Raw genomic sequence first — 12,216 nt, 5'->3', positions numbered from 1 at the left:
GCTGAGATTACTTCAGTATCAGAAATATCTAATTGTGGTACAGCAACAGTGGGACCAATGGAGGAAAAAGCAATTTCAGGCAGGTTTCTTATTTGGGTGGAGGAGCCTGAGCAGAGAAAGGAGAAAAGGATAGCAGAAAAGAGAGTTAAGAGAATAAGGTATAAAAATCAAAGAACAAGAGAGGATAGGATCTTCAGACAGCAGGAGTGTGGACGCCTACGGACAGCAGAGAAGCTGACTCGCAGACCCAAGCCTGTTGGTAGGCTGGAGGGAAACCCACCAGACTCTCCCCTAGGTTTATGTCCTAAAGATCAGGTATGGAAGCGCAGAGAAAATGGTAAAAAAGAAGTGCAGATTAGTAGTGAGCAGTGTGAGGGGTCTGTGAAGAGTAACAGAACTAACAACAGTTAGGTGCAATAAAGAGTTGAGAGACCTAAAACTGCCATTTGACAAGTAATGGTGTGTAATATGTAGTTCTGTCACTCTTCCCACCACTACTTATGAATAGTGACATGCTTATTAGATTTTTTTAATCAGTTAATCAGTTTGTTAGTAGTATGTTGATTATTTAATAAACATTATAGCCTCTCATATCTGTTGCACCCCAAACCTGCACACTAAAGGCAGCGAGTCAAACACTGGTGCATAGTCAGTGCGAAAGCTGGAGGCAGAACAACGTTTCTCTGCTCCCAGTCTCCTGTTCAAATACACACAGCATGCAGCAAACATTTGAAATGGTTAAAAAAGAAGTCATAAAATACTCACTGCCACAGATTTAACTGCTTTAATTAGTTTCTTGCTTTCCAAGTTTTTCAGTATCTTGTTGATCTCCGTTAAAGGCAAATTACTTTTGTATCTAATGTCCCTGCTCCAAATACCTGATTTAAAACAGAGAAGTGAATGGAAATTAATAGAAGAAACCATCTGTTTCTGTACATACTCCCAGTCCAAAACTCACATCACAACATCGCTTGACTCCTTTGCCAACCACAGGCTGTATCCTCAATCCTACTGCTCCCAGCAAAAGGGAGGGAAGGGACAGAAGGGGATGGGAAAAGAAAAAAGGAAAAAAGACAACAACTGACAAAAGAAATGCATCCCACAACCAGCCCACTGTCCTTCCACCCCTTTACCTCTCCTCCAAGAGCTCTTGCAAGTGGACCCCATTTCACTGCCAACATGAATACATCACAGAAATGTTCTTGCATTTTTAGGTAACTAGTGTTTGCTTCAACAAAAACCAGCAGCCAGTTCTACCTTGCATCTCTCAACCATAGTGTGCAATGACTGCTGAGAAAGCCTAGTCACTAGCAGTGGGGACTCTAGATTTTATATTTGTATTGTTTGGACAAGCATTAAAAAGTTTAGACAGGAACAGTTCCTTAAGTAAACAGAATTAGCACAATTCACAATTACAATTTATTTAAACTACCTTTGTTGCCTGCATCTTCTATAATTTGGTAAACCAGCTTCTCTTGATTGTCAGAGCCTTTCATTTTACTGTAAAATAAGAGAGACATCAGGATTTTTGAAAGGGCTAAAATTTGAAAAGTTTTTTTTTAAAAAACAGAAAACAAGTACTATGGAAAAAAAACAATGCACAAAAAAACCCCGCCCAAACCCAAACAACAAAACCCCACACAATAAGCCAGCCATTGGCAAATATTATACATGACACTATACCTTTCTGGATCAAGCCAAGCTTGCCAGTGAGAAGCCACAGTAAAGAGAAAAAAGCACAGTATGAAAGAAAAGTGACTAGGCAGCCGTCACTCAATTTGTCATAACAACGGGGAATTCAGAGTCACATATTAACGCAACTGTGGAAAGTCAAACACAGCACAGAGCATAGTTTAGGATAATCGGTCTTTAGACAGAACATCTACAAAGGGATATTAGATTGCTCCCAACTCTAAAACACGCCTTTTCACTGGTCTGAGAGAGTCTGAATTCAGCGATCTTTTTCTAAAGCGTTTGAAAGACAGGATGATACACCTGTACTGAGGACAATTTTGAAGGATATTTCTTTCCCCAAAGTGTGTCTAAGGCATCTTTTACCCAGATTTACATAGGCATCACATGACATGGTTTGAAGGTACATTTTAATAAATCAAAGAGCATAAGTAGCAGTTCAAATGGCCTCCTGGAACAGCTGTAAATATCAGCACTGATCCTGTAACATGAGCAGTGAGGAAGACCACAGAACCACAGTTTGCAGATGGTGTGGTCAGGCTTCGGCTGTATTCTACCTGAGCACGTACATATATACAGACAGATCACTTTGCTGTCACCGGGACCAGGAACTCTGCTACCAAGTTAGAGCTACAGTCCCATGGCATCCCCTGTTCAGTAGAAACCACTGTACTTAAAACAGTTTTCAGGATCAGCTCAGGGGCGTTAAGCAGACCCTCCTGAAACAAGCAGTTATGTCCTGTAACATCCATGTTACAGAATCGATATTACACTGCTGAGTGTCTTCTCAGCAATGCTGTGCGTGATTTGCAGAACTGTGTTCTGAAAATATTTATCCAGCAAATGCGAGGCTTACCTTGCATTTTGAGATTCTTTAATTCTATATAGGAGACCTGCATTGCTCCTGAGAAGGTCCAGTTGCCCCTAGAAGAGATGGGCACAATGCTTTTACTTTCCTTCAAATAACTCATTTCAGAACATGGCAAGAATCTTCCAACCTTCTAAAATAAAAACCTTGTTTCATGTCAACTGAATAAAGAAAAGGAAAAACTAATATTTCTAACCACTGGAAACAATACCACCCTTGAGGATATTTTTTCCCCTCTGAGTATCCACTTATCATCAGCCATCAGAAATAACAAATACCATTCCCGACCCTTCCCACAACATTTAGGCACTTCCTTTTATTTCTCCTAACTTCTACCATTGCACGAGGGACAAGAAGTTCTTGTATACATTGCTGTCGTGGTTTAGCGGCAGCTCAGCCCAACACAGTCGCTCGCTCACTCCCCCACCGGTAGATGGGGGAGAGAATCAGAAGGGTAACGCTCATGGGTTGGGATAAGAACAGTTTAATAATTAAAATTAAAAGAAACAACAGTAGAAATGCAATGTAAAGGAGAACAAAGAGAGGCGCAGAGCCCCGGGGGAGGGGGAAGGGAGGGGAGAGGGGGAACGAACCGCCGAAACAAACCGCACGCGACGCCGTGCCGCTCGCCGCCCGACGCCGCGCCGCCTCCGCGCTGCCACTGCCCCCCCCTCAATATATTGGTCATGGTGTCACATAGTATGGAATGAACCTGCCACTGGCCAGTCGGGGTCAGCCGCCCCCACCATGGCCCTGCCCCTCCCAGCCCCCCCGCCACGCGGCAGAGCGCGGGAAGCTGGAAAGGTAGCTGACCCCCACAGTGAGGAGAATTAACCCCTTCTCAGCCAAAACCAGCACATTCTCCACCCCTTATTCCATACCATTTACATCATGCCCAGGTCCCATATGATGCAATACAACCGTACCAACCACCACCCCTCCCCTTCCCATCCTTTAACATAATTCACAGACATCATTCCCTTAGTTCATGGGCCTTCCCTGTAAAGTGCCCATTAAAATATCCATTGAGTTCACCCAGTCCATGACTCTGGGCTCCATCTGTCGTACCAGCCTTTCAGGGTGGGAGAGATGGTGTGTGTGGCGTTGGGTTGCTGCATGCCAAGTCAGTCATCGTTCCATCACTGCTGCACTTTGCTTGTTTCACAGTCTATCTTCCATGGGTTGGGAGGCTCGTACTCTGATATCATTGATACAACACAGAGGTGACACACAGTATTATATAGCAGTTCGCATTGTGCCATTCAGTTCATTGACTGTTTTCACCCAAAATCAAATCCCCTTGAGGCACACATCGGATTTCTCCATCCTCCCGCACCACCCACCAAGTGCACCCAGGTCCTAGAGCAAAAGCAATCCCGCGAATGGGTTTGCCTTTGCCAGAGGCAGGAAGAACCCAGACTGTTTTGCCCAGCATACTTTTTGTGTGCACTACAGGGACTCTATCCCCTTCCACAGTATGTAGGATTTCTGACTGGGCAGGGCCAGCTCGGTTGGGAGATCCCCTCATGTTGACTAACCACGTGGCTTTTGCTAAATGTGTATCCCAGTGCTTGACTGTCCCACCCCCCATTGCTCTCAGTGTAGTTTTTAACAGTCCATTGTACCGTTCAATTTTCCCAGAGGCTGGTGCGTGATAGGGGGTGTGATACACCCACTCAATGCCATGCTCTTTGGCCCAGGTGTCTAGGAGGTTATTTCAGAAATGAGTCCATTGTCTGACTCCATTCTCTCTGGGGTGCCATGTCACCACAGGACTTGTTTCTCAAGACCCAGGATAGTGTTCCGGGCAGTGGCGTGGGGGACAGAAGATGTTTCCAGCCAGCCAGTCGTTGTTTCTACCATTGTAAGCACACGGCGCTTGCCTTGGTGGGTCTGTGGGAGTGTGATATAGTCAATTTGCCAGGCCTCCCCATATTTATATTTCAGCCATCGTCCCCCATACCACAGAAGCTTTACCTGCTTCGCTTGCTTGATTGCAGCGCATGTTTCACATTCGTGGGTAACCTGTGCAATAATATCCATGGTCAAGTCCACCCCTCGATCACGAGCCCACCTGTACGTTGCACCTCTCCCTTGATGGCCTGAGGTGTCATGGGCCCACCGAGCTAGAAATAGTTCACCCTTATGCTGCCAGTCCAGATCCACCTCAGCCACTTCAATCTTGGCAGCCTGATCTACCTGCTGGTTGTTCCGATGTTCTTCAGTGGCCCGACTCTTGGGGACATGAGCATCCACATGCCGTACTTTCACAACCAGTTTCTCTACCCCGGGCAGCAATATCTTGCCACAATGTGGCAGCCCAGATGGGTTTGCCTCTGCGCTGCCAGTTGCTTTGCTTCCATTGCTGCAGCCAGCCCCACAGGGCATTTGCCACCATCCAGGAGTCAGTATAGAGATAGAGCACTGGCCACTTTTCCCGTTCAGCGATGTCTAAGGCCAGCTGGATGGCCTTTACCTCTGCAAACTGGCTCGATTCACCTTCTCCTTCAGCAGTTTCTGCTACTTGTCGTGTAGGACTCCATACAGCAGCCTTCCATCTCCGGTGCTTTCCCACAAGGCGACAGGACCCATCCATGAACAGGGCATATTGCTTCTCATCTTCTGGCAGTTTGTTATACAGTGGGGCTTCTTCAGCACGTGTCACCTCCTCCTCTGGTGATAATCCAAAATCTTTGCTCTCTGGCCAGTCCATAATCACTTCCAAGATTCCTGGGCGACTGGGGTTTCCTACTCGAGCCCGCTGGGTGATCGGTGCAACCCATTTACTCCACGTAGCATCAGTTGCATGGTGTGTAGAGGGGATGTTTCCTTTGAACATCCAGCCCAGCACTGGCAGTTGGGGTGCCAGGAGCAACTGTGCTTCAGTACCAACCACTTCTGAAGCAGCTCGAACCCCTTCATATGCTGCCAATATCTCTTTTTCAGTTGGAGTATATCGGGCTTCGGACCCTCTGTATCCCCAACTCCAAAACCCTAGGGGTCGGCCTCGGGTCTCCCCATGTGCTCTCTGCCAGAGGCTCCAGGTAGGGCCATTCTCCCCGGCTGCAGTGTAGAGTACATTTTTTACATCTTGTCCTGCCCGGACTGGCCCAAGAGCTACTGCCTGGACTATTTCTTGTTTAATCTGTTCAAAGGCTTGTCATTGCTCAGGGCCCCATCTGAAATCATTCTTCTTCCAGGTCACTTGATAGAAAGGGCTTACGATCATACTGTAATTTGGAATATGCATTCTTCAAAAACCCACAATGCCCAAGAAAGCTTGTGTTTCCTTTTTGCTAGTTGGTGGAGACATGGCTGCTATTTTGTTGATCACATCCATTGGAATCTGACGACGACCATCTTGCCATTTGATTCCTAAGAACTGGATTTCTCGTGCGGGTCCCTTCACCTTACTTTGTTTTATGGCAAAACCAGCTTTCAGAAGGATTTGGACTACTTTCTCTCCTTTCTCAAAAACAACTTCTGCTGTGTTGCCCCACACAATGATGTCATCAATGTATTGAAGGTGATCTGGAGCCTCTCCCTGTTCCAATGCAGTCTGAATCAGTCCATGGCAAATGGTAGGACTGTGTTTCCACCCCTGGGGCAGTCGATTCCAGGTGTACTGGACGCCCCTCCATGTGAAAGCAAACCGTGGCCTGCACTCGGCTGCCAGAGGGATTGAGAAGAATGCATTAGCAATATCAATTGTGGCATACCACTTGGCTGCCTTGGACTCCAGCTCGTATTGAAGTTCTAGCATGTCTGGCACAGCAGCACTCATCGGTGGAGTGACTTCATTCAGGCCACGATAGTCTACTGTTAGCCTCCACTCTCCATTAGACTTCTGCACTGGCCATATGGGACTGTTAAAGGGTGAGTGGGTCTTACTGATGACTCCTTGGCTCCTCAGTTGGTGAATGAGTTCATGGATGGGAATCAGAGAGTCTCTGTTGGTGCGATATTGCTGCCAGTGCACTGTTGTGGTGGCGATTGGCACCTGTTGTTCTTTGCCCTTCAGCAACCCCACCACAGAAGGGTCCTTTGAGAGACCGGGCAAGGTAGACAGCTGTTTAGTTTCCTCCGTCTCCAAGGCAGCTACACCAAAAGCCCATCTGTACCCTTTTGGGTCCTTGAAATACCCTCTCCTGAGGTAGTCTATGCCAAGGATGCACAGAGCCTCTGGGCCAGTCACAATGGGGTGCTTCTGCCACTCAGGCTCACTTCGGCCTCCAGTACAGTTAGCTCTTGGGATCCCCCTGTCACTCCAGCAATGCTGATGGGTTCTGCCCCTACATAGTTTGATGGCATTAAGGTGCACTGTGCGCCGGTGTCCACTAAAGCTTTATACTCCTGTGGGTCGGACGTGCCAGGCCATCGGATCCACACAGTCCAGTAAGCCCGGTTATCCCTTTCCTCCACCTGGCTGGAGGCAAGGCCCCTCTAGTCCTGATCATGGCAGTCACAACTCACTTCCTGTAAATGTGAATCAGGAGTCCCTCTATTACGCTTAGAAATAAAATCAGCACTTCTACTCCACTGTCTGGGGACTTGCTCACTGGAAACTGGAGCAGCAGCTTTCGTGCAAGAGCCTCCCTGAGTGACTGTTCTTCCTTGCAGTTCATGTACTCGTGCCTGTAGGGTCGAGGTAGGCTTGCCATCCCACCTCATCATGTCCTCTCCGTGGTTACGCAGGTAGAACCATAGGGTGGCCCATGGTGTGTATCCCCTCCTTTGAGCCAAAGGACGCTTATTTCTAACAGCTGAGACACTACTCCTTAGAGGTGGGGAGTAGGACACATCTTCTTTGAGTTGCTGGACCTCTTGGGATACTTTCTCCACAGCAGAGACAAGCGAGGAAGAGATATTTGTGTTGTAATCCCGGAGTCTATCAATCACCTCTGCCACCATTGGTGTCTCGTCATCTTTCCAGGACATCACTGCCAATGAGTTTGCATGGGAAGATGGTGTGCTCCGTACAAACTTCCGCCACATGGGTCGTGTGCACTCGGCTTCATCTGGATCTTTGGATGACCGTTGATCGTCCAGGTCACCATAAATCACCTCAAGCACAGCTAATTCCCTTAGATACTGGATGCCTTTCTCCATAGTTGTCCATTTTCCTGGGCGATATGTAACATCTTCTTTAAAGGGATACCTTTCCTTCACTGCAGACAGGAGTCGCCTCCAGAGATTGAAGGCTTGTGTTTTTCTCCCAATTGCTTTGTCAACGCCCCCTTCCCCAGAAAGGGATCCCAGTTGTTTGGCTTCTTTTCCCTCTAGTTCCAGGCTACTGGCCCCATTATCCCAGCATCGGAGCAGCCAGGTGGCAATGTGCTCACCTGAGCGACGGCTATAATCTTTTCACATATCTCTCAACTCGCTCAAGGACAGGGATCGGGTGGTCTCCATTTCATTTATGACTTCTCCCTCCTCTCCCCGTGACGGCCCTGCTTTTTCATCATCCCGTTCTAAATGAGTTGATGTCCGCTTCCAGTATTTCGTCTTGTGTATGGGGGCAACTGGTACTGGTATGGGTTGATTCTCTGAGCCAGCTCCAGTACTTGTCATGGGGGTTTGAGTGCCTGCAGTGCCTGTTGTCAGGGCTGGAGTGACTACTGTGCCAGTCACTTTGCATTTCAATCCAGAGACATTCTCTTCCCCTTGGGAGCACTGAATACTGTTGAGCAGGGCTCGGTATGCATGGGCCAGGCCCCAGCATGTTGCAGTTATCTGTGTCTCTCTGGAGTTCCCAGCATAACAACATACTTTCTCCAAATATTCTACTAGTTTTTTAGGATTCTGCACTTGTTCGGGGGTGAAACTCCAAAACACTGGGGGTGCTCACTGCCCTAGGTGTTTGCCCATGCTATCCCACATGCCCTGCCACTCGTAACCATCAAGCCTTGGGGCAGATTTATGGGTGATATTCTTAAGTTGCTTAGTCAAAACCAAAACAACATGCCCAAAAACTAACAATAAGTGGATCTTAACTACCCAAGGATGTTTAAGATACAAAAAGGTTGTTGTAATAGAGGCAGAGACATCATAGAACAAAGTTCCAAAGGTACCATTCTGTATTTCCTCCATATAAAATCTCTCCGAGGAGGAGGTATAATTGCTAATTGCCTCAACAAGGTGGTATCCGAAGTACAGTAACAGTTTCAGCAAAAACACCAAATACCAGAAAAATCTGAAAACAAGTGTTTGCGTAACAAATCTTGTAGGCAAAACTTAACTAATCACAGCAGAACACAGCAGACTAAACAAACCAACACCAATCTTTAACACCAACTGCAAAAAGGACAACATAGTGCTGTGACCAGCAGCTGTTATTATCTCCAACCCTTGAGGCCCACCTTGGGTGCCAAAAAGACTGTCGTGGTTTAGCAGGCAGCTCAGCCCCACACAGCCGCTCGCTCACTCCCCCACCGGTAGATGGGGGAGAGAATCAGAAGGGTAACGCTCGTGGGTTGGGATCAGAACAGTTTAGTAATTAAAATTAAAAGAAACAACAACAGAAATGCAATGTAAAGGAGAACAATGAGAGGCGCAAAACCCCGGGGGAGGGGGGGAAGGGAGGGGAACGAACCACCAAAACAAACCGCAAGCGACACAGCTGCTCACCGCCCGCCGACCTGACCCCGCGCTGCTCCCGCGCTGCAACTGCCTCCGCTTAATATACTGGTCATGGTGTCACGTGGTATGAAATGAACCTGCCATTGGCCAGTCGGGGTCAGCCGCCCCCACCATGGCCCTGCCCCTCCCAGCCCCCCCCGCCACGCGGCAGAGCGCGGGAAGCTGGAAAGGTAGCTGACCCCCACAGTGAGGAGAATTAACCCCTTCTCAGCCAAAACCAGCACATTTGCTCTCCCTTTCCACCAAAATGCTCATTTGCACGGCTACAGAGAAATCATGTCGGAGCTCTGCTGAACAAGTTTTGAACAATTCTGAGTTCCAGAGGCAAAGTTCTGTTTTTTACTAAGTAGAGATCATTGGAAAACTGGTAGCCAGGATCAACAGTGCATCTCAGAGGCAAATTACACACACATGAAACATTGTCCTGCCCTTGACACCTGTGCCTAGGCCAGGCAAATTCTTATTTCCTATTTTGAAGAGGCAAGCAATTAGACAAAGCCCAAGAGCATAACTGTGTATCAACACTATGGTTAACATTCATTCTTTCATTGCCAGCTAATCCTTTCCCCATACTTACAGCCTTGTTTCTCAAAGATTGGCATCATGCTGTTGATTGGAGCTCACACCTCAAGATAATCCCCTTCAGTGCTTTTCTACAGACCAAGTACTTGCAACTTATCTTAAGTGAAGTACCTGATGCTTATTAACGCTGAGCTCCCACTGCAGTTTTTCCCCCATATTCAAGCTACTTATTAGATCTCCCCACACACTCCCCAAGGCATCTACTTTAAACAAATTCAAGAGACTTCACTGTCTTTGAAGCCCTGTTGTGAAATCTGGTCAGCCCTTTCAAAAGTTATTAAACACACAAGCTCACATCCAATGTATTGGTAAGCCTCACAATTATAACAGAAAGACCAAAAAGAGACAGATTAGATTACTTCCGCTGCCACCTAGTATGGTCTAAGCTAAGAAGTTTCTGTTATTAAAAAAAAAAAAAGGCAAAACATCAAAACACCACACACCTTGCTCAGTTGTATACTTTCCAACATCCCTCTTTCTGAGAAAGCAAGTGCCCCTCTTTCCAAAAGTGCTCTCTTGACTGCACCACTCAGTCTGCTTTACTTCCTGACTTCACATGCCCATGAACCCATGAAGCAGCTACCTATGGAACCAAAAGGAATCTTTGTCTTTAAAGACCCCAAACATTCGGCTGACACTCAAGTTCACGCCACGCTGAACTAACAAGACTAAACAGCTACTCTCTGTTCCTGAACACATGGCAGAAGTAGTTGAGTGGGATCCTCACTCTTATTTTCAGCTAACTCCTAATACAGTAAAGTGAGGTGTGGGAAATTTACAAAAGGTGCAAAAAAATTCCTTGAGATGTTTCACCTGCACATTATCAGAGTAAGCCGCAACTTAAGGATTTTGTGAGGGGTTTGGTGAAGACCTTCACATGCAAGAGCATGGGCTAACATCCATTCTTTTATCTCTAGCTATTTCACTCCCCATCATTAATGGACCTTGCAGTTATCACCTGTGGCCATCTTTCCACACCACCTGCTGAAGCACTGGAACTACACTTACACCTGACTGTTACTTAGACCCTTGTATCACATTCTGCTTTACAAAGTAATACACAAGGAAAAGTTGACCAGAGAACTCTAGACACACCAAAAAACCAAATGTAGTACTTCTCAGTTGTAGCTTCCTCACCTAGAAATCCACATGGATATACACATTCACGTCAACTTTGTATTACAAAATGGAAAGAGTATGCTGAGGTATGTTATAATCGGTTTTGACAATCATAAGTGCTTACAACAATCAGTAAGTTACGATAACAGTACATTACAGCAAATGCCACTAAATAAAAAAAAATTAATTTGCTAGCCCTGCCCAACAGGTTGCTGCCATGTAGACTGTGCACATAAGAAGTGCTCTGGATTGGCTGAAGTAACATGAGGAAACTGAGATCACCCTACCATTGAGAGCAGCCTGTTGATTGCCATAGCTCGCTGCTGCGCTTCCATGTGAGGCATATCATTCTGAATCACCTGGTCTGTGATACCATGAGGGAACTGATGACACAGCTCAATAATCCTGGGGGAAGGAGAAAAGCAAGTTTAAAATCATGTTCTATGGCATCCAAAACCAAATCCAAACAGTATTAGAGCCAGAACAGAGGAGAGGGAAAAGAACAACTCAGGGGAAAGTAACCCATGAAGTGCTTCTTGGTTGTATCTGTTGATGGAACTTGGTATCTACTCCCTGTGCTGACAAATATGCTTTTGCAGCTGCTGGACAAACTACTTTTGCTATTTGTGACAACACTGAACACGGTGCTTTATTTTACTTTTATGTTCCTCTCATTATTAACAACATAGATTTAGAGCTCCCTGTAAAGTTTCGCTATACAAGACTCTGATGGGAAAGAACAGCTAGCTAGTCAGAGAATGCAAATACCCATTAAATACCTGTTAGAAAAAAAATGAATTCATGAAGAAAAGATACAATTCCCCTTTCCGAGAACAGAAACGCACTAGGGCAGCCGCAGGTACCCAGAGGAACCCACTAGAATCGACTGCCCGGAGAGGTGGTGGAGTCACCATCCCTGAAGGTGTCCAAAAAACATGTAGACCTGGCACTTCAGGGCAGGGCTTAGGAGGCCTGGGGGTGTTGGGCTGACAGTTGGACTTGATGATCCTAGAGGTCTTTCCCGACCTTAATGACTCTATAATTCTATACCCAATCCTGTCTCTCACCGCTACCCCCCTCCCCCCCACCGGGACGACCCCCCGCCCGCCCGGGTCCCCCCCGCCCAACGGCCCCACCACCACCCCGCACCTGCTCTCGATGTCGGTGGGGTCAGGGGCCTCCGGCTTCACCTTCACCTCCGCCATGGCGCGCCGTGATGGGAACGGGCCGCCGGCCGGGAAAGACACACGGCGCCGGCGGCGCGGGGAGATGACGTCCGGGCCGCGCGGCGGAAGCGGGTGAGGCCGGTTGCTAAG

General features: G+C 47.2%; 1 protein-coding gene across 1 annotated transcript in view; it reads right to left on the bottom strand.

Annotated features, from left to right (window-relative positions):
- POLR3F (RNA polymerase III subunit F) overlaps positions 1-12,169 on the bottom strand; it is a 22,039-nt gene extending 9,870 nt beyond the window's left edge. The window contains exons 1-5 of the mRNA XM_075088608.1: positions 12,050-12,169; positions 11,188-11,305; positions 2,549-2,616; positions 1,433-1,500; positions 766-878 (exon numbers count right to left, since the gene is read on the bottom strand). Coding sequence (XP_074944709.1) covers positions 766-878; positions 1,433-1,500; positions 2,549-2,616; positions 11,188-11,305; positions 12,050-12,105 — 423 coding nt within the window. The 5' untranslated portion in view covers positions 12,106-12,169. The remainder of the gene's footprint in view (positions 1-765; positions 879-1,432; positions 1,501-2,548; positions 2,617-11,187; positions 11,306-12,049) is intronic.
- Between the last annotated feature and the right edge of the window lie 47 nt (positions 12,170-12,216).

This window comes from Phalacrocorax aristotelis, chromosome 3 (assembly GCF_949628215.1).
Source record: "Phalacrocorax aristotelis chromosome 3, bGulAri2.1, whole genome shotgun sequence".
NCBI classification, from domain to species: Eukaryota; Metazoa; Chordata; class Aves; order Suliformes; family Phalacrocoracidae; genus Phalacrocorax; species Phalacrocorax aristotelis.
The sequence above is the reverse complement of the archived record's forward strand: the minus strand, read 5'-3'. Positions and strand labels throughout refer to the sequence as shown.